This window comes from Gracilinanus agilis, chromosome 6 (assembly GCF_016433145.1).
Source record: "Gracilinanus agilis isolate LMUSP501 chromosome 6, AgileGrace, whole genome shotgun sequence".
Lineage (NCBI taxonomy): Eukaryota > Metazoa > Chordata > Mammalia > Didelphimorphia > Didelphidae > Gracilinanus > Gracilinanus agilis.
The window spans coordinates 281446544-281472056 of NC_058135.1; the positions used below are offsets into that span (position 1 = coordinate 281446544).

A 25513-nucleotide genomic window follows, 5' to 3' on the forward strand; every position below is an offset into this window, starting at 1 on the left:
GAATCTGAAAAGTAATTTGTTGTGAGAGGCAGTACAGGGGAGCGGAAAGAGTAAGGGGACCTGAGTTCAAGTCTTAGATCAGATTATTTCCATCTTTGTGCCCATAGAGCTGTTGTCTTGGGAGTCAGATACAAGATTCTCATTAAATACATTTTCCTTGAGTTCCGTTCTCCCTCTGTAAAGTGAAGGGATTGGACTTGCTAGTCCCTGAGATCCTCACAGCTATAAATTCTAGCACCCTTTTGTGACCTGATGGAAGTGTCTGGGGTCCTCACCCCATGGTGTGGTAGCTGGTGCCATTATCAAAGGATGGATATTTGGAGGACGTGAGAAAACTCTTTGTTTTTCTTTTCTCAGGTGACTCTGTCTCTCCTTGCTTTTCATTCTCAACTCCATCCCGTTGCATACACTTACTTCAGTTCTGAGATTTCATTGGTGTATAGATTTAAAGTGGGAAGGGACCTTAGAAGTCATTGAGTCCAATCCTCTCAATAGAAGTGGCAAGACTGAGACACAGGAAGGGAGAGTGACTTGGTCAAGGTCACCCATGTAGGAAGTGGTACAAACTGGGATATTTCAGCCCTGGTCTCCTGACTCTAAATCTAGTGTTCTTTCCATTGAATGCTGCTTTTATCCCTAGGGATGCTCTGTTTCCTGACATAGCTCACAGCTCCTCCATAACTTAGTTCCTGATCTCAGAGAGTTGTTATGGCTCAAGTCCCCCCAATGAAATACCACCCCCTTCCAGTCTGGTGGTTGACATTCAGGTGATGAGCCTTCTTGCAGTTCATGAGGCTGGTTCTTGGATAACTACCAAATAGTTCAGTCTGCTTGGACCTGGCAGACAGACCTTGTGCTCTGCTGTCAAGGTCTTCAAGAAGCCAATGTCATCTCCAAATGAGCAGGAAAAGGAGGCCTGCCAATGTGCTCAGCATCATCTCCTTTTTCTTGGCCTTTTTTTTTTTTTTAAACCCTTAACTTCTGTGTATTGGCTCCTTGGTGGAAGAGTGGTAAGGGTGGGCAATGGGGGTCAAGTGACTTGCCCAGGGTCATACAGCTGGGAAGTGTCTGAGGCTGAATTTGAACCCAGGACCTCCCATCTCTAGTCCTGACTCTCAATCCACTGAGCTACCCAGCTGCCCCCTCTAGGTCTTCTTGTAAGCTGCCTGAGCTGCACTCTAGGGCAACCTGCCTTCTCTTGAGTAGTAATTGGCCTGCCTTCCATTTCCTAATTAGGTTCCCTTATTTAATTAACTCCGTAGGGCAGAAGCAAGGTCTTTGGGAATGGTCCACTCTTGCCCATCTTGATGAAGGCAGAGATTAGAGTAACCTGTATATAATTAGTTCAGTGGGGCAAGCATTACAGTGAAGTCTGACAGACTTGCTTTTGTTGAAGTGACTTCCTGGGGGTGGCCTGTGATGATTTCCTAGGGAAGGGCAGGAATAATAGGCTTGGATAGAGATCAAGTAGTTTTAATAATTGCTGGGCGACAGAAGACGGGCTCATCTAGCAATATGTTTATTTAGTTCCAAAAAGCCATCAATTTATTTCTCTGTGTAATAGTCTGTAGACCTTTAAATATATATGTACCTAAATACACTTATGTTTTTTATATATGTATATCATATATGTATATACACATGCATTTATTGTGTAGAAACATAGGATAGTGACTTCTTGGGGTCATGCCTATCTAAGCTATTTCATTGAAAATAAAAATCAGCCAGCATCTATCATGTGCCTACTATGTGCCAGGAACTGTGCTAAGTGCAGGGGATGAGAAAGGCAAAAAACAGTCTCTGTTCTCAGAGGCTAAAAATGAGAAGAAAAGATTTATCAGCAGAATGTTATAGAATTATAATTTTTTTTCCTTTTGAGTAAATTGAATTAGTTGAATTAAAAAAAAAAAAGATGAGAAGAATGAGGTGATGGATGGTGATGAAGAGAGACAATATGGCACCATGGATAGAGGGTTTGCTTCACATCCCACCTCTGATTTGTACTGACTGTGTGACCCTAGCCAAATAATGTTATTTCTGAGGGGCTGAGGCAGCTCTCTTAAGATGATCCGTTATAGAACAGGTTTCTCTACTCTAGTAGAAGGGGCTCCCTACTCTGGTAAAATCAATCATAGGGTCTATTAAAGAAAAAAAAAATAGTGTAAAAAATGCTAAAGGTCACCGGTGGATCCTGGGATCACCTCTGAGACCATGGAGCAAAACCTTCCTTATTTTATAGACATATGGAGTTAAAAGTGATCTAGTAGGGCAACTGGGTAGCTCAGTGGATTGAGAGTCAGGCCTAGAGACAGGAGGTCCTAGGTTCAAATCCGGCCTCAGCCACTTCCCAGCTGTGTGACCCTGGGCAAGTCACTTGACCCCCATTGCCTACCCTTACCACTCTTCCACCTATAAGTCAATACACAGAAGTTAAGGGTTTAAAAAAAAAAAGTGATCTAGTAAAGGCTTGAGGCATTTGGTACTCTCCATCTACTTATTTCCCACCTGGCTCCTCTCCTGGTTACCTTTCCCCAATCTCTGCCCTTTCAACATCCTTTTGGGTGTTGTCTTCCCAAATTAAACTGTAAACTCCTTGAGGGCAAGTTCTGCTTTAAAAAAAATATTTGTATCTTCAGCACTCAGTACAGTGCTTGATACATAGTAGATGCTTAATAAATATTTACTGACTGATTGACTTTGCCACCTTAGAGTTATCCTGCAGCTAGAGATGCAAAGTGTGCTGGATTCTCTTTCAGATTCTCCCCGGAATAACCAGTTTGGGATCATTCTTTGCTTTCTCCGAGCCTCATTTTTCTTACCTGTAATGTGAAGTTCCTTTCTAGCTTTAACATTGAACATTCTGTGATTTTAATGCCAGCATACTCTTTTAAAATGAATAATAATAATGATAATCATAATAAGACCATTTACACAGCACTTTAAGGTTGCAAAACTCTACATGTACAAATCTTACTTGATTCTTACAGCAGTTCTGGGAGGGAAGGGCTATAGTGTATGGATGAGGAAACTGAGGCTTGGAGACTTTAAATTTCCTTAGCATTGAGTGTAAAAGGTAGAATTCAAACCCAGGTTTCTCTTGACTACAAGTCCTGTGCTCTTTTTCCTATGCCATGCTATCTCAAACAATTTTGAGGGACTTATGAGGAAGAATGCTATCCACATCCAGAGAAAGAACTGTGGGAGTAGACACACAGAAGAAAAACAACTGCTTGGTCACATGGGTCGATGGGGATATGATTGGGGATGTGGACTAGTGCAAATATCAATAATATGGAAATAGATCTTGATCAATGGCACATGTAAAACCCAGTAGAATTGTTTGTTGGCTATGGGAGAGGGGTGGGAGGAGGGGAAGGAAAGAACATGAATCATGTAACCATGGGAAAAATATTCCAACTTAATTAATTAAATAAAAATTTTCAAATTAAAAAAAAGAGAGAATGAGAGACTGTTAAGATCTTTGATTTGGCAGGTGTATTTAGCTGTAGGTATGGGCTTTTTTCATTGATCTGCCTCATATAGCAGAACTCTGGTTAGCTGGCACCTGCAATGGATAGAGCATGGGGCAGGGAATCAGAAAGACTCATCTTCCTGAGTTTAAATCTAGCCTGAGACTCTTACTAGCTGTCTGGCCCTGAGTAAGTCAATCAGCCACGTTTGCTTCCATTTCCTCATTTGAAAATGAACTAGAAAAGCAAACCTCTCCAGGATCTTTGCCAAGAAAACCCCAAATGTGGTCATGAAAAGTCCAAAGTGACTGAAATGACTCTACAACAACATGCAGCTGAACTCTTTATGCAGGTGGCACCGTGGGCCCTACCTAGATGTTGTATAGTTGGGGACAACCAGTGCTGCCAACGGAGTCTTTTACAAAGTTCCAAGAAATCATTCTGTAGTAGATCAATCGGTTAGAGTGCTGGATGGACCTGGAAACTCACCAAGTGGTGATGAACATGATGCTGGTTCACCTCCATTCAACAAACGTTGACTAAAGCATACAGAATTGGGTGTTTGGTCTCACCGAATAGGTGACCAGTAAATATAAAAACAGGCTCCAGAAATGTCAGTTCTTAAGCACCCATTTTGTACTAAATACTGTGCTGTACTAGATGGTCACTAATGGCCCTTCCAGCTCCGAAATTCAGTGGCTCGGTGGATTGAGATCTGGAAGAAACCTTAGCTCAGTGAGGGGAAGGAAATGGCCCCAACTTATACCTCTAGAAAGACCTCAGAGAGGAACCTAGATCAGACTCTAGATTCAGCGCTCTCTTACTGTCCTCCTGCCGGTCATCGTCAACCTGTATGCCAGGGGATTATTCTGAACAGGAAATACTTTTTAGAGATTTTCTGAGAAAGCTAATCCATTAGGTAGGGACAACCTAGGACTTCTGATCTCATTATAACTCCAAACATGGCCTTTTTTAATGTTGGTAGTGCCTGGGATTTTGTGAAAAGTGGGGCAGTGAAGGGAGCTTAAGGGGTTATCTTTGGGTAATGAGGACACTCCTGGTCTCAATCACAGGGGAAATGAGGTGGGCTCCCAATGGGCCCTTGAAAGTCATGTCAATGCAATGTCTGGTGGTTACAGTGCCAGTTTGAGATTTAGGAAAACTTGATTTAATTTCCATCCTCTATTAAAATTATGCTTTGCCTGGGGGGCAGGAGTTGACTGGAGGTCCCCAGAAAACATGCTCCAATGAGAATGCTGGCTGGGTTGATCATACTGGAAAGGTTTTGTGGGTGGACCTAGTGCTGGATTGACTTGAGCAGCTCAGTTCAGTCTGGAGAGAACCATCACCAGCTTGATGTCAGGGGATAAGTTTTTGGTCCCAGAATGTCCTGAAGACAATGGAGGGAGCCAAGTGGAGGGATCCATTTATAGACTCCCAGAGAGTTGGACGGGACCTCGGGTGCCATCTAGTCTAGTGCATAGCCAATAGGAATCTTCCCAATATTAAACCTGACGAGGGTCCCAGGGATTTCATTCCTATGCAGCTACTCCCACTGAGTCGCTGACAGATCCTCTCAGTTTTTATTTCTTTCACTTTACAAGTGACCTTGTAGGGAGTCAAGGGGGAGGAAGCTCTTGAAGCAGAGTGTGTCACACACTGGGAGGGAGGAAGGGATGGAGACCTTTGGGCTATAAATTGGCTTTCTAGCTGCAGAAGATTTCTTAATCTCTAAGGCAACAGGGCTCTTTCGTCACGATTATTTCTTTTCATTGTTTCAGTGCCTGGTGCAGCCAGCCACCCTTTTGGGAAATGAGGCGAGTTGGGGCATTGGGCTTCTTCTTCACGTTTGAACAAGAGTTCTCACCTCTATTTTCTAGAACCATTTTTGGGGGCGTCTTATATTTTTTGCATGCATTGAAGCCATCTGATGCAACTCTTCTAGCACCATTCTGAGGTTTCTCTTCTGACTTAGAAGAAGTTATACAAACCCGATCAATGCAGCCACCATGTCCAACTGTGTATGCCCCATTCCAGACCTATAGAGGCAGCAGAGTTGGCATAGTGGATAGAGTGCTCGCCTGGGAGTCAGACAGAGCTGAGTCAAATCCTGCCTCCAACACCAGTGAGACTGGGCAAAATCATATAATGGTGATAGCAATGATTTAGCACTTTAAAGTTTGCAAAGTATTTTGCATCTATGATGCCATTTTATCCTCCCAACAATCCAGAGTGGCAGGTGCAATCATTCCCCTGTTTTACTGAGGAAGAAACTGAGGCTGAGAAAGGTTAAGTCTCTTCTGTAAAATGGGTTGTTGTGACGATCAAATTAGAACTCACATGTAACGTGCTTTGCAAACCTTAATGCCCAATATAAATATTAGCAGTGAATCATGTAATCATGTTAACTTTTCAAAAAAAATAAATATTATTAAATGTTAAAAAATATTAGCAGTTATTATTTTTATGTGGCGCTCCTTCCCTGCCCTGTCCCCCATCACTCATACTCACGTTCGTCTACCAAGAGAAGGGTTGCGAATCATCTGTTCTTTGGTACCAATACTGACGACGATGATGAATCAGCTTTCATTTCTTTTTTAGTGTTGTTTTCATTTATATAATTACAGTCATTGCCGATAGTCTGTTTGGTTCAACAAGTCTTTTCATGATTCTCTTAATCCTTTGAAATCATCTATCATAAAATAGTAGATTTGAAGCTCTAAGGGACCTCAAATGGCATTCAGTCTAACCTTTATTTTTTTAAAAAGCCCTTACCTGGGGCAGCTGGGTAGCTCAGTGGACTGAGAGTCAGGCCTAGAGACGGGAGGTCCTAGGTTCAAATCCGGTCTCAGACACTTCCCAGCTGTGTGACCCTGGGCAAGTCACTTGACCCCCATTGCCTACCCTTACCACTCTTCCACGTATAAGTCAATACACAGAAGTTAAGGGTTTAAAAAAAAAAAAGCCCTTACCTTCCTTAGAATCAATTTCATGTATTGGTTCTAAGGCAGAAGAGTGATAAGGGCTAGTCATTGGGGGTGGTGGGGTGGTGGTGGTGGTGGTAAGTGACTTACCCAGAGTCACACAGCTTGGAAATATAGCCATCCAGCTGCCCCCATAACCCTTTATTTTTACAACTTAGGAAACCAAAGCACAAAGATTAGATCAGTTGGCAAGGGTCACAGAACTGCCAGTTTCTCAGGTAGGATTTGATTCCAACTATTTCTTACTTCTCTCTTGGTCACTTTAGAATGCTATCTATCTTTTGTTTAATGGACAATATTTCACTTTGCTCACATACGTAGTTTGTTCAGCCATCACCCAATAAATAGGCACCCTCTTGGTTTCTAGTTTTTGCTACAAAACATTCTGTTGTGAATATCTTGGTCCTCATAAGCCCTTACCATCTTCCTCTCCTTGGGGTACATGCTCATTAGAGAGATGGTTGGGGCAATTCTTCTTGTATCTAAACTCCCATGGTTGCCATGGCTTTGAGTATTGTGCTCCTGTATCTTGTAATGAGACGAGAAGGAAGCAAAGGGATGGGGAGAGAGAGGGAGAAAGAGAGAAGAGATGAGATAGCCACTCCTTCTTGTATTCCCACTAACCGGCCTCAGGACTGTCTTGTGACATTGTCCATACCAAGGACAGAATGCTATTGTGACCATTTTATGATCGTGTATTTGTGCAATCAGGTTTAGAAATGTGCAGAGGTCGAATAATCGCTCAGCCCTTGCCCACGGGAGCATGATTTGCTAGGTGTAGCCTTCAGCTAATAGGCTTGCTATCTCTTAAAACACGTGTCCAGGAAGACTCTTGGCTTAGCAGTTCACAACTTTGTCTTGATGGCAGAGCAGATGCTTAATAAATGCTTATGGATTGATTGATTAGAGCTCATCTAGTCTAACTCCTTCACTTTTCAGGTGAGGGAACTGAGGCCCACAGAGAACATATAGCTAACAAATAACAGAGCTGGAATTTGAGACCAGATCTTCTGAATATGATGATATTTCCTTCACTGTGACTTCATCTTGGATACTTTTAACCCAGAGTTTCTTAATCTCTAACAAGCCCTTGGAGAGACTTCAGGAGATTAGTGGACTTGGATGAGAAAAGCAAAGAAATCTTTATTTTTCACTAACCTCTTACTAAAGTTAGCACTTTCTCCATTTATTTAAAAGTATTTTGAATAACACTGAGGTACCACCTCACATCTATCTGATTGGCCAATATAACAGTAAAGAAAAGTGATAAATGCTGGAGGGGATGCGGCAAAATTTGGACACTAGTTCATTGTTGGTGGAGTTGTGAACTGATCAAGCCATTCTGGGGGGTGACTTGGAACTATGCCCAAAGGGCTATAAAACTATGCATACCCTTTGACCTAGGAATACCACTATTGTGTCTGTGTCCCAATGAGATCATAAAAAAGGAGAAAGGACCCACTTGTGCAAAAATATTTCTAGCAGCTCTTTTTTGGTGGCAAAGAATTGGAAATGGAGGAGATGTCCATCCATTGGGGAATGGCCGATCAGATTGTGGTACATGTTGGTGATGGAATACTATTGTGCTACAAGAAATGATAAGCAAAATGATTTCAGAAAAAGCTGGAAATATCTGCAGAGACGGATGCAGAGAGAAATAAGCAGAACTGGGAGAACACCGTACACAGTAACATCAATATTGGACGATGATCACCTGTGAAAACTTGGCTTCTCTCAGCAATGCAACGATCTGGGACAATCCTGAAAGACTTATGATGGGGAATGCTCTCCACCTCCGGAGAGAGAACTGTGGGAGGTGTCTTTCACATCAGTGTATTTATGGTTGTATTTTGGAGCGTTGGTTATGTATGAGTGTGCTCTTATAACGGTGCCCAGTATGGAAGTGTGCTTTGCATGACAATAAAAATAAAATTAAAAAAAAATATTTTGAGAAGGGATCCATAGGCATCACCAGAAAGACTGCCCAAAGGGTTGAGGACTTCACCTAAAGTTAAGAACTCCTGCTCTATCTAGCTTTTCTTTGGATCTGTCTGCTCGATCCTCCCTTGAGTATTCCAGTTGCAAATTTGGCTTTGCCCAAATCATTTTGTTCCACTGGCAGTGAATAGGGAATTAAGGGGATCCATCATTCTTGGAAAGCATATTCAATTGGCCATTCCAAGATCTACTTAATCATTTCTGGCTGAACAAAGCCAGGAAAAAAGAGTGGATTCAGCAGGAAGCTCTAGTAAGAAATCCATGGTTGTCTTCTTAATGACAAGGGTATTTCTGCCTCACTTTATAGATAGAGGAGACTCGGCTCAACATCGACAAGATCGCGGAGAATGTAGAAGGAGCTAAGAAACTTTACAGTGTCATCCTCTCGGCACCAATTCCAGAACCAAGTGAGTTTTCGCCCAGAGCTCATCTCATTCTCCAGGAGATGTCTCTTTCCACCTAGTGAAGCCAACCTCAATTTCCTACAGGGGCTGTGTCCAGAAGAGCTGCTGAATTAATGATTATATTCACAGCATCTTCTGCTTCATAATGCTTCATTTCCCTGGCCCTGAGCCCCTTCTAAGGCCTACTTTACCTATTCAGCTTGTTCTCCCCTCACTCACTTAATATACAGTTTCTGCAAAAACAAGACTCCTGCTGGGTCCCCCCAATACTCCTTACAGCTCTTTCCTGCCTTTGTGATTTTTTTTTATCCATCTCCTCCCCCAATTTGTTACTATAGCTAATCTGAGCCATTCATTCTTCATGGCCCAAACCAAGTCCCATCTCTCCACAAAGTTTTGTTTGTTTGTTTCTTTTTTTTTTTTTTTTAAACCCTCACCTTCCGTCTTGGAGTCAATATTGTGTATTGGCTCCAAGGCAGAAGAGTGGTAAAGGCTGGACAATGGGGGTCAAGTGACTTGCCCAGGGTCACACAGCTGGGAAGTGGCTGAGGCCTGATTTGAACCCAGGACCTCCCACCTCTAGGCCTGACTGTCAATCCACTGATCTACCCAGCTGCCCCTTTGTTTCTTTTTTTAAACCCTTACCTTCTGTCTTAGAATCAATACTAAGTTTCAGATCCAAAGTCGAAGATCAGTAAGGGGTAGGCAATTGGAGTTAAGTCACACAGCTAGGATGTGTCTGAGGTTGGATTTGAACCCAGGTCCTCCTAACTCCAGGCCACTTAGCTGCCCATCATGAGGTTTTCCTAACTATTCTGACTCTCAAAGAACTCTTCCTTCTCGAACTTCTAAGGTATTCCCAGACAAAACCACAGGCTTTGTATTTAATTACAAACCATCTGTTATTACTTCAAAATATGTATGTCTAATCTTTCTGAAGTGGTTGTGGACCCTTAAGGCCAGGATCATGGCTTCCTTCTATTTCCAAAGTGCTTATGATAATGTTATGGATTCTGGGTTCATAGGATCCTAGATTTAGAGATGGAAAGGACTTTAGGGCCCATCTAATCCAGCCCCTTCATTATTACAAAGAAGGAGACAGACCCAGCGAGGGGCTGTGATCTGCCCAGGTAAGATAGGTAGGAAGTCACAGAGCTAGGATGATGAAAGATGGTTAGATGTCCTCTCAGGAGACCCAGTGAGTTTTAGCATCTCTTGGTTCATTTGTGCCCACATTACCTTGGGCACATCATTTCCCTTCCCTGGGTCTTAGCTGGCTTCTCTAAAACGAGGACGCAGGAATTATCAATCAAGGTCTCTGAACCTCTTGAGATGAATCTTTCAGTTCTCCTGAGTGGATTGAGATAGCCCTTCCTCTCCTCTGTGGATGTTTACATCTTTAAACATCTTCCTTCCCTCTTCTCCCCCAACCAATTGTTTTCCTCTGTTTGTGTTTCCTTAGAAACAAAGGATGACCTAGAACAGCTAACTGGGGAGATTAAGAAAATGGCCAACAACGTCAGGAACAAACTTAAGAGTAAGAAAGAAACTGTCTCTTTGACCTCCTGATCTCCAAGCACTTCCCATCCCGCTGTTGGAACCTGGCTCATTGGCTGAGCCTCCCTCCTTGTTATCCCTCCTGGTCAGGGAAGACCGTACTTCTTTTCTGCCTCTTGGATGATCTCTATTTTCTGGGAATGGCTTCTTCTCTTCTCCATTAGTCTTGCTTTCCCATGTTCACTTTTGTCTTTAACTTTCTACATCTTCTTCTTTGGCATATGCAATATGGCGCATGGGGACAGGTAAGGGTGGGACTCTTTGACTTGGGGCGGCGCCGCTATACTAGGTCCTCGTGGTCTTGAGAGATGACCTGATTTCTCACTGACCTGATCTGGGCTGGGTTCATGGAACCCCTCTATTCTTCTATTCTGGTGTGAATGTGCATCTGCTGGTTCTGTTGGCTAGCACCCTGGTTAGACCACTTCCACAGCGCCCTGTTCTCCATGGTTTATGAGGGCCCTCGATAAGATGGAGAGCATCTAGGATGGGAGGGCCTTGAGGTCAGGCCGTTGAGGACTGGTTGAAGGAACTGGGAGTGTTTGGGATGGAGAGGACAAGACGCTGGGAGGACAAGACACTGGGAGGACAAGACACTGGGAGGACAAGACACTGGGAGGATAAGACGCTGGGAGGGCAAGACATTGGGAGGACAAGACATTGAGAGGACAAAGACGCTGGGAGGACAAGACACTGGGAGGACAAGACATTGGGAGGACAAAGACGCTGGGAGGATAAGACGCTGGGAGGACAAGACACTGGGAGGACAAGACACTGGGAGGACAGAGAGGATGAGAACTGACTCGAAAGTACTGTGATGTGGAAGAACAATTAGAACAATTTTTCTGGACCCGGAGGAAAGAAGGAGGAACATTGGGAGGAAGTTTCGAAAAGGCCCTTTTAAGCTTGATGACAGGAAAAAGTTCCTTTTGATTGGAATCATCCCAAAGAAGAATGGGCTGCCTTGGCAGGTGGGATGCCCACTTTTACACGTTGTGAAGGCAATTATATTTCAGGTAGGGTTGGATTAGATGGCCTGTGAGGGCTTTTTAACTCTGAAATTCTATGACTCTGTGATCCATTTCCAGACATGGAGAGGCACATTGAGCAAGATGAAGTCCGGTCATCAGCGGATCTTCGGATACGGAAATCCCAGGTGTGGTGGTTAACGCTTTGCCTTTGCTCTCATGGGGTTAAGTCAGAAAGTATTCCCTGTGGGCCCAACCCTACTCTCCAGACTGTAGGAATTAAAAAAAGAATCTATGGTCCCTGCCCTTTATATGTATAATTTATATATTTATATATTCACACATATATTTATTTACTTATCCACTCATTTATTTGTTTATTTATTCATCTATCTATCTATCTATCTATCTATCTATCTATCTATCTATCTATCTATCCACCTATTTATTCATCCATCCATCCACCCACCCATCCATTTATCTATCTATCTATTTATTTATTTGTTTGTTTGTTTTTCCATTCACTCATTTATTTATTTGTTTGTGCATTCATCCATTCATTCATCCATTTATTTATTCATTTATTTGGCTGTCCATTTATTTATTTGTTTGTTTATTTGTGATCTGGTCAGGGATATTAGATGTGCCCACATGAAGCACCAGGAGGACACTTTAGAGGAGGCAGCCAGCTAACATTTATTCAGCACCTCCTGCGTGCCAGGCCCCGGCCCATCTCCGTCAGTGGGGATGCCCACTGCAGCAGCCTGGGCTCCCCCTGTCGCCGCCCTGGCCCGCAGCCTCACGTCCCCTTCCTTGTCCCCACAGCACTCTGTCCTCTCCCGGAAGTTCGTGGAGGTGATGACCAAGTACAATGAAGCCCAGGTGGACTTCCGGGAACGCAGTAAAGGCCGCATCCAGAGGCAGCTGGAAATCAGTAGGTTCTTGGAGCGAATTTGGGCCTCGGCCTACCCCGTGACCCGCTTGCCTGGCCAAGGCAGGACTTGCTAAGGCCGGGAGGTGGCCCTGGGCCAGGACAGCCCCGTGCATGGTTGTTCCCCAGGGGCTACACCACCCCCTGCTGGAGAGAGCGGAGAAGACGGGCGAGTTCGAGCCCAATTTCCATTTATTATCACATCATAGATAGAGCTAGGCCTCCAGCAGGGGTCTGTGAAGGCTGTCTGATCAGGCCCCTCATTTTCTTTTCTTTTTCTTTTTTCTTAATAAGGAAATGTTTACTGAACAAGAATAATCACAACTTGACAATCTACCCATAAACTTGGGTTTCTGCAGGCCCTCCGACCAATGCTCAGGGTCCTTTGGAGGTAGCGGGCCTAAGCATAAAATCCGAGCCAGGAAGGACATGGGTAGGGAAACCCCAAACTCTGGCCTGGTGTCAGGAATTTCCTTGATTTCCTCAAGGCTCACTGGGTGGCGCTGCACCTCTCCTGCACCTGTCTGCCTTCTCCCTGAGCTCTACTGTCGCCCCCTCATTTTACACATGAGGAAACTGAGGCTCGGTGAGCTTAAGGGAGTTGCCTGAGGTCACACAGCTAGTAAGTGTCAGAGCCTGGATTTGAACCCAGGCCTTCTTGGCCTTTGGGGCCAGTGTTCTATCCACCATATTGGAATGCTTTCTGCAATCTCTCGACTTTTGTCCTGGCCCTAGCTATAGAGAGGGAACACAACCCACTCACCTTAGGCCCAGTTTCTAGGGGGCTCAAGTTCTGGTCTTCTGTGTCTGACACTCTCCTTCCTTTGGGATAAAGCTGGCAAGAAAACCACAGACGAGGAACTGGAAGAGATGTTGGAGAGCGGGAACCCAGCCATTTTCACTTCTGGGGTGAGTGTCCTGAGAAGAAGGGGGACTGGAGGGGTTGGAAGGGGGACGTTTAGACTTGATGGAGCGGGGATCCACCGGTCAATCAGGCCATCGAATCAGTCACTGACATTTATTAATCGCCTGCTCTGGGCCAGGCACTCTTGTGTGAGACAAAGACAAAAAAGAAATGATCTCTGCCCGCAGGGAGCTTACATTAGTGTCTAGCAGCGAGAGGCAGGGACCTTCAGAGAAACATGTAAGAATTCAGAGTTGGGAGTTTGGGAGAAGTGAAGGGCAGAGTCCCCTGATTCCCATCCTCTTCCCGCTCCTACCCACCTTCTAGCTAAAAGTGGCCACTCCCGGCACTCAATTTTCCTGGCGCCCCTGGTCTCGATTTCTCACATCCCCGTGGTCCAGGCTTGGGCCTGTACCTTATTTTGTCTCTGTATCCCCAAGTCCAGGACCTTGAACTAGAGGCAATGTAGCATGATGGTTAAGGAGCCATCCTAGGAGTTAGGAAAATCTTTGTTCGAGCCCAGCTCTCTCTCCTTTCTCTACCCCTTAGCTTCCTTGATTTCCCTCAGGAGTTATCACAAAAACTACTTAACCATTTCCTGGAAGCAGGCCTTTCCAGGCTCTTTCTCCTCCATTACTCTCTTTTATGTACCTTTTATGTACATAGTTGATTGTGTATGGTCTCTATTAGAATGCGAGCCCTCTGAGGATGGGGACTATTTTTACCTTTTTTTTTTTTTTTGAAAGCATGGATATTTATTTACTTTTTCTTATATATAACATGCAACATGAACAGAATACAATACATATAATTTATCATAAATACATAAAAATTATAATAAATATACTTATTTAAGAGAAAAAAATTTTCTCATATTACCTATGTCCAAAAATTTCTTATTCTTTTTTTCCCCCCCTCTCTTCCACTGTTCCCCTCCCTACAAAGGGAGGTAATATGATATAGGTTGTACATACATTATCATAGAATATATATTTCCCTGTTTGTCATGTTGTGAAACAAGACATATATTGTTTACATTAGGGAAAAATTCATGGAGGAAATAAAGTGCACTCGGACTCTGTTCCTTTTGTGGTGGAGGATATCCTTTTTTTGCCATGAGTCTCTTGCATCCATTTTGGATCCTCGCTTTGTTGAAAATAGTTAAGTCCACAGTCGATCATCATACATTACTGGTGGTATTGTGGTTCTATTCACTTCACTTTGTTTTACTTCACATAAGTCTTCCCAGGATTCAGTAGAGTGCTCAACACATAGTGAGTGTTTAATAAATGCTTGTTGACTTGACACATATGGGCTCATGATTTTGAGCATGTTACTTAATCTCTGAATGCCCCATAGTGGTTGGTGTGCCTTGGTAGATGGAATGTCCTCACTGGGAATTCTCTCTAGCAAAATGTTGAATCTGGTTCTCTCCTCCCCTCCTTCTCTACTGCCCCTTTCTCAACAATAACAACAACAACCCTAAGTACACAACTTTAAACTTTTAGGAGAGATAGGGGATAGGATCATTCTAAGCTTAATTCTAGCCTGTGATTTTTTTTTTTTCAATTTTGGGGAACTCCTATCGAGGACATTCTTTTTACTGATGGAGAGCAACAGTTTGTATATTGGAGGGTTGGGGCACTTAGAGGTTTAGTGACTTTCCCAGAGTCTCATAGCTAGTATGTGTCTATAGCAGAACTTGAACTCAGATCCTCTTGACTCCATGGCCATATTTCCCTTGCTTTGTACCTAGAAGGTGCTGAATCATTACTTGACTAAAGGGTGTGCGTGTGTAGCCTGGCAGGCAGCCTGCCAGGGCCTGGGCAGCACATGTAATGGGAATGGATGTGTTACAGATCATCGACTCTCAGATCTCTAAGCAAGCACTCAGCGAGATTGAAGGGCGGCACAAGGACATCGTCCGGCTCGAGAGCAGCATCAAGGAGCTCCACGACATGTTTGTGGATATCGCTATGCTAGTGGAAAACCAGGTAACTTGCCACTGGGCAGGGGCAGTGACCAGGAGGAGGACACAGCTTAGGACCCAGGGAAGGAGGCAGGAAAGAGATTCAATTAAGCAGTTCATCTCAGAAAACCCAAAAGGAATTTAGGGCCTTGGGCGGAAGCCGAGAGGACCAATTCGGCGTGGTACGAAGCTCATGGAATTTAGTTTTAACTCTTAGTTCTGTCTCTTCCTGGCCATGGAACCACGGCCAATTCATCTCTCTTCTCTGAGGTTCTGTTTCCTAATCTGTAAATAAAGAAGCCGGACAAGACTTTCCCTAAGGTTCTTTTCAGCTCCAAGTCTTGTGTTCCTGGCTGGGCCACAAAGCAGATGCATGATTGTGTCACTTCTATGAACCTCAGTTTCCTCATCTGTTAAATGGGGATTTGTTAAATGTCACCTTAATTCCTCAAAGGGTGGGTTGGAGGAAAATGTTTTGGGACCTATAAGTATTCCAGCTGATAGGTGAGCCACCCACGTGGGCTATTGCAATCTCTTCATGCCACTCCTTTATGGTTCTTGTCCATGTTGTCCCATAAGTTAGTTTGCTACAAGGGTCCATCCGATGTGCTGGAGGTCTTCTTCGCTTTGGAGGGTGAGCCGTGAAGCACTACACAAAGGGAGCTGCCATCACTCCCATTATTATCATTAATTATTCCTTTTACCACAAGACTGTAAGGCTTGGCTCTCACCCTGTTACCTGTTGACCGGTTAGCAAAGCTAGTTCCCAGCACTCCTGTAGGGCAGGAATCCCCCCTTCTCTCCTCCTCTTTGTAGAGTTTACTTGACCTCAGATGCCAGGGACCCCAGGTATTCTCCTCTAGACCTTAGCACCCACTTCTCAAGTTCTCCTCCCCCACTTTCTGTTTTCTGCCCACAATGCCATGCGAGGATCGGGTGTGAGACTTGGGGAATGGTGAGTGAACTCTTCTTCTTTCCCGGCTAGTCTACCGTGATGGGGGAGGCCGAGGAGGTCTTGGTGCATGGGGCGTGGGGCCTTCGACCTCTGCATACCAGGGAATGGACTGAAGACAGGAATTAGAGTTCTCTTTCTCGGCACGAGAAAGGGGGGTGGTGTGTATGTGAAAGGGTTAGGGCAGTGATGGCAAACCTTTCAGAGCCTGCATGGCCAGACTGCAGCCCCCCTGCCTTACCCCAGACAGGGGAAGGAGGAAGCGCTCCCATTGGGCTGCTGGGCTGAGGGGCGGGTGATGGGAGAAATGTCCTGAGGCTGTGTGGAGAGGGGGAAGGGAGCAGCCCCTTCCGGCACACTCCAGCACTTGTGCCATAGGTTCGCCAACCCGGGGGTAGGGCGTCTCCTTCAGAGACTCCTTCCTGGGGAGGGAGGGACAGGGAGGACACTACTACAGCAGCTGGGGTAGGCCAAAACCCCCAATCATTTACAGTAGAGGTTCTTGGTCTTTTCTGTCATGGACCCCTTATATCGTTTGTTAAAGTCTAAGGTTCCTTTCTCAGAATAAACTTTTCAAATGTGTAAAATAAAACAAGATTACAAAGGAAATCAATGAATTGAATTTATTTATTTATGAATAATTTACAGTTATTAAAATAAAAAAAAAGTTAATGGACCCAAGATTCAGAACCTCCATCTTAAGTGATATTATGAGAAGACCAATGTGAAATGAATGGCCTTAGAGAAAACTACGTGGGAAGGGGCAGCTGGGTGGCTCAGTGGATAGGGCACTGGGCTTGGAGTCAGGAAGTCCTGGGTTCAAATCTGGCTGCAGACACTCCCTAACTGTGACCCTGGGCAAGTCCCTTAAACCCCATTGCCTGGCCCTTACTCCTCTTCTGCCTTGGAACCAATACTCAGTATTGACTCTAAGAGAGAAGGTAAGAGGTTTTTTTTTGTTTTTTTGTTTTTTTTTTTAAAGAGAAAACCACGGTCCCATTAAGGACTGACCCTTTGATTAAGAAAGAACTAACTGACTCAGGAGGGGACGGCATTCTAACTCACTTTTGGAGTGTGATCCAAGGCCTTTAGGGGAGGGAGTATGGGCTAACAGAGCAATGGACTTGGCATTCAAAGACCTGGTCCTATTCCTGGCTCTTTTCCTGGATAATGGGCAACTTTGCACCAGCCTCAGCATCCCTATCTGCAAAGTGAGGATAAAAATATTTGTAGTCCAAAAAACCAAACAAATAAAACAAAAACAAAACAAATGAGTAAAATCCTTGTAGTCTGCCTTGGAGATTATGAGGATTACATGAGAGAATATATCTGGAGCCCTTAGTAAATGCCTGAAAGTAAGGACTAATCTTTCAAGATTCCTGAGCTCAGGGGGCAGCTAGGAGGTTCAGTGGATTGAGAACCAGGCCTAGAGACCAGAGGTCCTAGGTTCAAATTTGGCCTCACTTCCCAGCTGTGTGACCCTAGGCAAGTCACTTGACCCCCATTGCCCACCCTTACCACTCTCCTGCCTTGGAGCCAATACACAGTATTGACTCCAAGAAGGAAGGTGAGGGTTTAAAAAAAAAAAAAGATTCCTGAGCTCCATCTCCTCTTGACTCTTGGGGAACAGCCATGGGGCAGTTCTCTCTCGGGGCCAGCAGCCCTGAAGTGTGAGTGGGATGGGCTTTGGGCTGTGCTATGACCAATATCTGTCCTTTGCAGGGGGAGATGATAGATAACATAGAACTGAATGTGATGCATACAGTGGACCATGTGGAGAAGGCTCGTGACGAGACCAAGAAGGCTGTGAAATACCGTAGTCAGGCCCGGAAGGTGAGAGTCCCTCGGGGCCTTGCGTGAAGAGAGCGCCTACCTTTTGCCTGCTCTTTCTCTTTCCTCTTTTCTGTCGGGCCATCTCTGCCTTCTGCTGCCGCTGCCTCTTCCATTCTGGGAAAGGGAGCCATGATTGATCGCATTGAGAACAACATGGACCAGTCTGTGGGCTTCGTGGAGACGGCTGTGGCTGACACTAAAAAGGCCGTGAAGTACCAGAGCGAAGCGCGGAGGGTGAGATCCTCGGCCTGGGCGCCACCTGCCTTATCCTCTCCCTGGTCAGCCCTTCCTGTCTGCCCAGCTTCTGTCTTAGTCTTCCCAGTAGAATTGCCACCACCCCTTCATTCCCATTTTGGACTGGCCGGAATCCCATTCTCACGTGGGCTCAGGCAAACAGGTGGTGTTGGACTAAGAGTCCCGTGAGCTAGGGTCGAATTATCGGCTTTCTGCTGTGTGACCTTAGAATAAGGCCCATCCCCTCTGGGACTCGGTTTTCTTAACTATACAGTGAGGACCATCCATACAATAGAGCTCCTTGGTTTTCTCATCTGTACAATAAGGGCCTTTGGTTTCCTCATCTGTCTAATGGGATTCCTTGTTTTTTTCATGGATACAGTGAGATCTGGGATCTGTACAATTAAGGCTCTTGGCTTCCTTATACAGTTGGGGCCCTCAGTTTCCTCCTCTGTCTAATGGTTTGGCTTCCTCATTTGTGCCAGAGAGTGTTTAAGATTCTTCACACAGACACTTCCTAGCTGTGTGACCCTGGGCAAGTCACTTGACCCCCATTGCCCACCCTTACCACTCTTCCACCTAGGAGCCAATACACAGAAGTTAAGGGTTAAAAACAAAAACAAAAACAAAAAAAAAAAAATATTCTTCACAGAATGAACTTCTAAGTGAGAACTCATGCTTCAAAGGCAGTGATTGGGTGTCACACCAAAATCTCACCTCTCATTGGGCCTGATTGGTAGCTCCGAGTCTTTCAGAACACAGGACTGTCTTGAACTGTCTTCTCCAGGGCCTTGCTTTGAGCTCATACAAGAGGGCCGAACCTCTCTCATCCCAGGCATTTTGTTACTTCGGCCATCAGAATGACAAAGTGGACTCAGGCAATGAACCAGCCAGGCTGGTTTCCAATCTCACTTTGGGCACGTTGGTGGCATTTTAGAGAGGCCGAATGGGTGGCACCATGATGTGGGGTTGGGTGACCTGCGCTCTGGCTGACTCTGTCTTTTACTAGCTTGGTGATGTGAGCACTGGCTGCCCCAGCACACAGTAGAAATAGAAACATTTCCACCCGAGCGCTTCCCTGTCTCAGTTCCTTCATGACCAGGATTTGGCATCAAAAGATATTTTTGCTTAGGTGGCGGCAGTTTCTCACATTTTTCTACCTGGTTTCTTGGCCTCTGGCATCCTTGCTTTCTCCGTCTTTTCTAAGCTTAACTGTTGTCTATGCTGGGGTTCTGGGAGCCAGAAACTTGCTTTTGGGCTGCTCTTTATCAGGCCTTCTCTTCAGAGCAGTTATGTGATCTCTTTGTAGTCCATTTTGCTAGTGTGCCCGAGGATTGCTGGGATGATAGTAAACCTCGTCCTCCCTGCCTCCTTGCAGTTTATTATTCCCTAGAGCAGTGATTCCCAAAGTGGGCGCCACCGCCCCCTGGTGGGTGCTGCAGAGATCCAGGGGAGCGGTGATGGCCACCGGCATTTATCTTTCCTATTAATTGCTATTAAAATTAAAAAAAAAAATTAATTTCCAGGGGCGCTAAGTAATATTTTTTTTTTTCTGGAAAGGGTGTGGGAGGCCAAAAAAGTTTGGGAACCGCTGGTCTAGGGAGAAGTGAAGGGCAGTTTGGTGTGGTGGACAGCGTACAGGATGTGGATTCAAGAGAGACTTGGGTTCAAATCCTGCCTCTGACACTTGGGAAGTATATGACCCTAGGCAAGTCACAATCTCTGAACCAATTTTCATTTTATCTGTGAAATGGAGATATAACATCTGTTGAACCTGATTGTTGTGAGGATCAAAGGAAATTATGTATGCTAAGAACTTTGTAAAAGTTGGAAGTGCTATTTAATGTCAGCTATCAGTAGTAGTAGTGGTAGTAGTAGTAATAGTAGTAGTAGTAGTAGTAGTAGTAGTAGTGGTAGTAGTAGTAGTGGTAGTAGTAGTAGTAGTAGTAGTAGTAGTAGTAGTAGTAGTAGTAGTAGTAGTAATGTGGAAACTTGGATAATTTCTGTATCCTTCCTCACTGGCATCAATTTGGTTCAGGTCAACATTTATTAGGTATTAGTCAATCAACAAGCATTTATTAAGCCCCTATTTTGTATTGGACACAGTGTATGAGGTATTAATTGGGGGAGTCTTAGTTTCCTCAATCTGTACAGTGAAGGGGCTTTGGTTTCTTTGATTGTACAGTGGAGGGAAGGCACTCAGTTTCCCTTACCTGCATAAGGGGGAACCTTAGTTTCCTCAGTTGTACAAAGTCAAAAAGGAAACACCTTTGCTTTCAAGAAACTTATGTCTCAGGGCAAGTAGGTTGCATAGTGGATAGATTGCCAGGCCTGCAGTCAAGAGGACCTGGGTTCCAATCTGGCCTCAGACACTTCCTAGCTGTGTGACTGACCCTGGGCAAGTCACTTAACCCTGTTTGCCTAGCCCTTGCTCTTCTATCTTAGAATTGCTACTAAGATAGAAAGTAAGGGGGCAGCTGGGTAGCTCAGTGGATTGAGAGTCAGGCCTAGAGACGGGTGGTCCTGGGTTCAAATCCGGCCTCAGACACTTCCCAGCTGTGTGACCCTGGGCAAGTCACTTGACCCCTATTGCCCACTCTTGCCACTCTTCCACCTAAGAGCCAATACACAGAAGTTAAGGGTTTAAAAAAAAAGAAAAGATAGAAAGTGGAAGTGGAAAGATAGAAAGGGAGTGGAAAAAAAAGAAGAAAAAAGAAACATTCCCACCAAATGAGGAATATTTAGAAATTCAGTCTCTTAGACAAATATATTGTTAAGGTCAGAAACTATCTCTGCTGCGATGGAACAAGTGAATGTTCCGTCTCCTTATCAATAATAGTTAAATTAGGAATTTTCCCTCAGCCAAATCTGTTAATCTAGGAGGAAGTGGCCTCCTACAACCTGAGCTGAAATTGTCTTAAAAAGTTCACTCAAGAAGTTCTTGGGCCTTCCTCCTCTCCGATGCCAGGTTTGCTCATTGACGGCTCTGGATTAGCTCCGAATGAAGGGACCGCAGCCAGCTCATTTGCCCTTCTTGGTTACTCACGATAATTTCTTCTTCCTCTCTCTTGTGCCTCCCCTCCAGAAAATGGTAATTATCATTATCATAGTGGTGGTGTTACTGGGCATTTTAGCTCTGATCATCGGGCTTTCCGTCGGGCTGAAATAGCAGCAGCTCCCGGTGACTGCTGGCACTGAACCGTAAGTAGCACCGAGCAGGCCTTCTGCGGGGGCTCTCTGGCTTCTCGGGGAGAGGACTAACAGCCTTGATCTCGGCATCTCCTCATCTCTTCTGCTTCAGACAATCTCAGTCTCTTGGGAGTGAGGCATCAGGCCCGGGCCAGGGGCCGTCGCCTATAGTCTGGCCTTGGTGTCGCACGTGTGTGTGCCCTGGAGACGGTGACATTTCAAATTCTCCACTTAATCGGTCTTGTTCTGGGTCTGCCTCTCCTTTCTCCTCCCCCCAGTATCTCTGGGGGAAGCATGGGGTTTCGGATTATCGTGGAGCTTGGGGGCTTCTCTCTGAATACTCTGGCTTGGAGCATCCTGCGCCTCGCTTTCTGCGAGTGCTCGATTTTCTTGTAAACGGAGCTGTGCACTGACCTGGGCTTTGGGGGTCTGTTTCTGGGTTCTTCCTTGACTCATCGCATTTGCATTTGGGGTGGGGGGAGGTTTTTTTTTTTAATGATGTTTTAGCTCTCTTGTAAATATAATTTTAAAAAATGCTTATTGCCCTATATATAATCTACCGAGTGTGTTGAGAATCTCAGAGAAGTGATAGAAAAACCTGGAATTGTTTTCCTTTTTTATTTGCTACCGATAGCGAATCAGCTGATGAAGGAAAGGCCAAGTGTGTATGTGTTGGGGGTGGGGGAAGCAGTGGAAAGAACTCTCGACTCGGGAGCCAGAATACCTGGCTCTTAAGTTCTAATTCCATTATCGTATGACCTGGGATTAGTCACTTAATCGAAACATCAGTTTCCTCATCTGTAAAATGAGGGATAGCAATAGTTGCATTTACCCACATCAGGGTTATTGGGAAGAAGGCCCAATTTGTACCTTCTTCTTTAACAACAAACAAACAAACCCATAACCTTCTGTCCTAGTATCAATTCTAAGACAGAAGAGTGGTAAAAGCTTAGGCAATTGGGGTTAAGTGACTTGCCCAGGGTCATACAGCTGGGATGTGTGTGAGGCCACATTTGAACCCAGGTCCTCTTGACTCCAGGTGTGGCTCTTTATCCATTGGGCTGCCTAAGTGCCCCTGAAACTCTTTAAATGGTATAGAAATGGGAATGATTAATATTGATCAGCTCTTTTTAGCTTTATTTTATTTTAATAACAGATTTCCACAAAAGTTTCCAAAAGTTATATGATTCAGATTGTCTCCCTCTCTTCTTCCCTTCCCCCTCCTAGAGCTGACACGTAATTCAGTCTGGGTTATGCCTATATTATCACACAAAACATAATCAGCTCTCTTTAGGATGTGATTTGTGTGGTCTGGTTGTAAGACTGTCCAAGTGTGACATTCTAAACAGTGACATTTCTAGTCATTTGTTTGATCTGCAGATATAGTCTTAGCTTACTTAATAACTGTGACCTTGGGCAAGTCACATTGCCTCTGTGCCTCAGTTTCCTCACTTGTCAAGTGAACGGGACTGGACTAGATGGGGTTGTGAGGCCCCTTTCAGATCTAATTTGTGATCCTCTGACTCCTTTTCTCCTCTCCATCCCCTCATCTATATCTTTCCCCTAATTCCGTTCCTTCTCTGGTTAAGGCTACTTCCTTCTTGTCCAACTCTACATTTCATGTGACCCGAGAGTGTGGGCTCTCCCTGGGTTGGACCTTCTGCTTTCTGGAGGGAGAGGAGGAAAGACGAGGAGAGATGACGTGATGGTCCTGGGGTAGGGCTGGGGCAATCTGGCTAGGAAAACAGAAAATCAATATATGAATGAACCCCCGATGCTGGGCTCATTGGCTGGGGTGCCCCTGTTGGGAAGAGGACTGGAATTAGTCCCAGACAGCTGGTGTCTGGGTTCTGTTGTTCTTTGGTCTCCTACTTGGTTACTTCCTCCTGGATGCTCTTAGAATTAGCAAGCTCCAGTGAAATAAATGCTTTTGGGTATTAGAATTAGCCTTTATGTGAGTCAGGGAGGCCTTTGTTAGTCACAGAACCCCCTTAAGCAGGTCGGCAACGTGTGGCTCTCAAGCCATATCTGGCTCTTTCGAGGGCCAGATATGGCTCTTTCTGCAGGAGCCATAAAGTCCTTTTTTTTTCAGGCGCCGTTACAGGAGCGGCACTGTGAGCTCTGTATGGCTCTCACGAAATGACATTATAAAAAATGTGGTGTTTATGGCTCTCATGGCCAAAAAGGTTGCCGACCCCTTCCCTTAAGGATTGAACATTGAGTCTGGAGTTAGCAATGTAAAGGATATAAAACATGGTCAGGAGGCTAACACAACTCTCCTTCTCAAGCAGAATCTCTTACAATTTCGTCTTCTACACTCCCGTTCTGATGCCCCGTGGGGCGGGGGTGGTCGAGGTTCCTGAGAGGCAATGGGATATGGCACTTAGAGTTCTGGACTTGGAATCAGGAAGACCGGAGTTCCAATGTAACCTTAAGCACTAGCTGTGTGACTGTGGGCAAGTCACTTAACTGATGTCTGCCTCAGTCTCCTCATCTGTAAAATGGGGGTAATAATAGCATCTATCTCCCAGGTTGTTGTGAGAATCAAATTAGATATTTTTACAGTGCCTTAAAAAAAAAAGCTTTAAAGCTGTTTCTACTTAAAATAATAATAAAATCCTGCTGATCTGACTGCATGAAGCACCTGAGAGCTTCTGAAATCTCCTGGCGAAGAGAAAAAGATTCACTAATATCACCTTCCATGTAGAGTCTCTCAGGGACGGGGCATTTCTTTCTGTTTTCCTTCTCTTTCTCTCTGTCTCTGTTGCTTTTTCTCCCCTGTCTCTATCTGTCTCCCCATCTTTCCTGTGCTCTTCTCTACTCACTCATGAAAGGTAAGGGGCCTACACTAAATGATCCAGTGCCCTTTTAGACTCTGAAGCCTATGATCTCTCGTGCCCCTTGGGCCGACCCGTCTCTGAGCAGACTGCACTAGGGTTTGGCCTGTGCCCAAAAAGAATCAGAAGCGTCCTCTCCTCTAGGAATGGGGACTTCTCGTTCCCTGCTCAGTGACTCACTTCCTGGCTGTGCTTTGGGTTTTTGAGTTGAATCTCTGCCGAGTTGTTAATTGACTCTCCCCTTTGCTGTTCTTCCCTTTTTCTAGTAACTCCTTCCTGCCCCTCACCTCCTTGGCCTGCTGCTGCGTCCCGTTGATCCTCGCCGACCACCTGTGCACTGACCAACATCTGCTCCCCTGCCTCTCCCAGCACCTGCTCCTATCCCAGTTGGATCCTTGCACCTCTTCCTTTGGACCGGATAGGAGTTGCCTCTCCAAAGTCTCTAGGAGTGAGCAGGACATGTGCCTTCGTGTCCCAGTTAACCCCATCTTGGGTCTGGTTTGCCATTTGTCCAATCCAGGAGGTGTCCACCCTGTCCTGACCCAACCGTAAATCTCTTTTTGGAGATTGAGTGTCCCACGAACCCATTCTCCAGCCGTGAAGTGCCTCCCAGGCCTACTTGGCTAATGACCAAGCCTACTTTTCTGGAGTCGCAGCTTGGGAGCCCCCTTCAGATGCCTCCCAGGATGCTGCTTTCTACCTCATGGAATACTCTGTTTCTCAGGAACTACAATATTTTTTTCTTTATTGCCTATTTCTTTAACAAATGTTTAAGAAAACACAAAGCAGAAATCAGTCTCACTCTGCCAACTGGCAAAGGGAAGGCACAAACCTGGGCCTCTTCCCACCAGCATTGTGCTAACCCTGATTTTTGTAACACTCCTTAGACACCGGAATTAGAAAAGAAACTGGTATGATAAGAAATGGGGTCTCTAAGAAGGCCCAGTCCCTTGAAACTCAGCTTTTGGCTGTTCATTCTCTAGGGCAGCCAAGAGGCCAGTGTTGACTTCTAATTCCTTAGTGGATATTTATCTGCTCTCACATGTTTACCTAAGGAGGGAATGTGATGACATAAGCCTCTGAGGTCATCGTTGGCCAAAGCTGAGCCCATCCTTGGCTGTGTTTTGGAGTATGTGTCTTGGAAACCAGCTGTTGTCTAGTGGAGAAGGTCATGGAACTTTCTCTCTGCTGGCTGGTGAGAACTCAAATATTTGAAAACTGGCTTATGGAGGAAGAGTTTGAGGCTTAATCCCATGTAATATCACAAGATAAGGGTTGGGGTT

General features: G+C 45.0%; 1 protein-coding gene across 1 annotated transcript in view; it reads left to right on the plus strand.

Moving 5' to 3' along the window:
* Window positions 1-24787, plus strand: part of STX3 (syntaxin 3) — a 67253-nt gene extending 42466 nt beyond the window's left edge. The window contains exons 3-11 of the mRNA XM_044681550.1: window positions 8760-8859; window positions 10319-10393; window positions 11502-11569; window positions 12207-12315; window positions 13148-13221; window positions 15076-15210; window positions 17860-17970; window positions 21290-21405; window positions 24497-24787. Coding sequence (XP_044537485.1) covers window positions 8760-8859; window positions 10319-10393; window positions 11502-11569; window positions 12207-12315; window positions 13148-13221; window positions 15076-15210; window positions 17860-17970; window positions 21290-21373 — 756 coding nt within the window. The 3' untranslated portion in view covers window positions 21374-21405; window positions 24497-24787. The remainder of the gene's footprint in view (window positions 1-8759; window positions 8860-10318; window positions 10394-11501; window positions 11570-12206; window positions 12316-13147; window positions 13222-15075; window positions 15211-17859; window positions 17971-21289; window positions 21406-24496) is intronic.
* The last annotated feature ends 726 nt before the right edge of the window (window positions 24788-25513 follow it).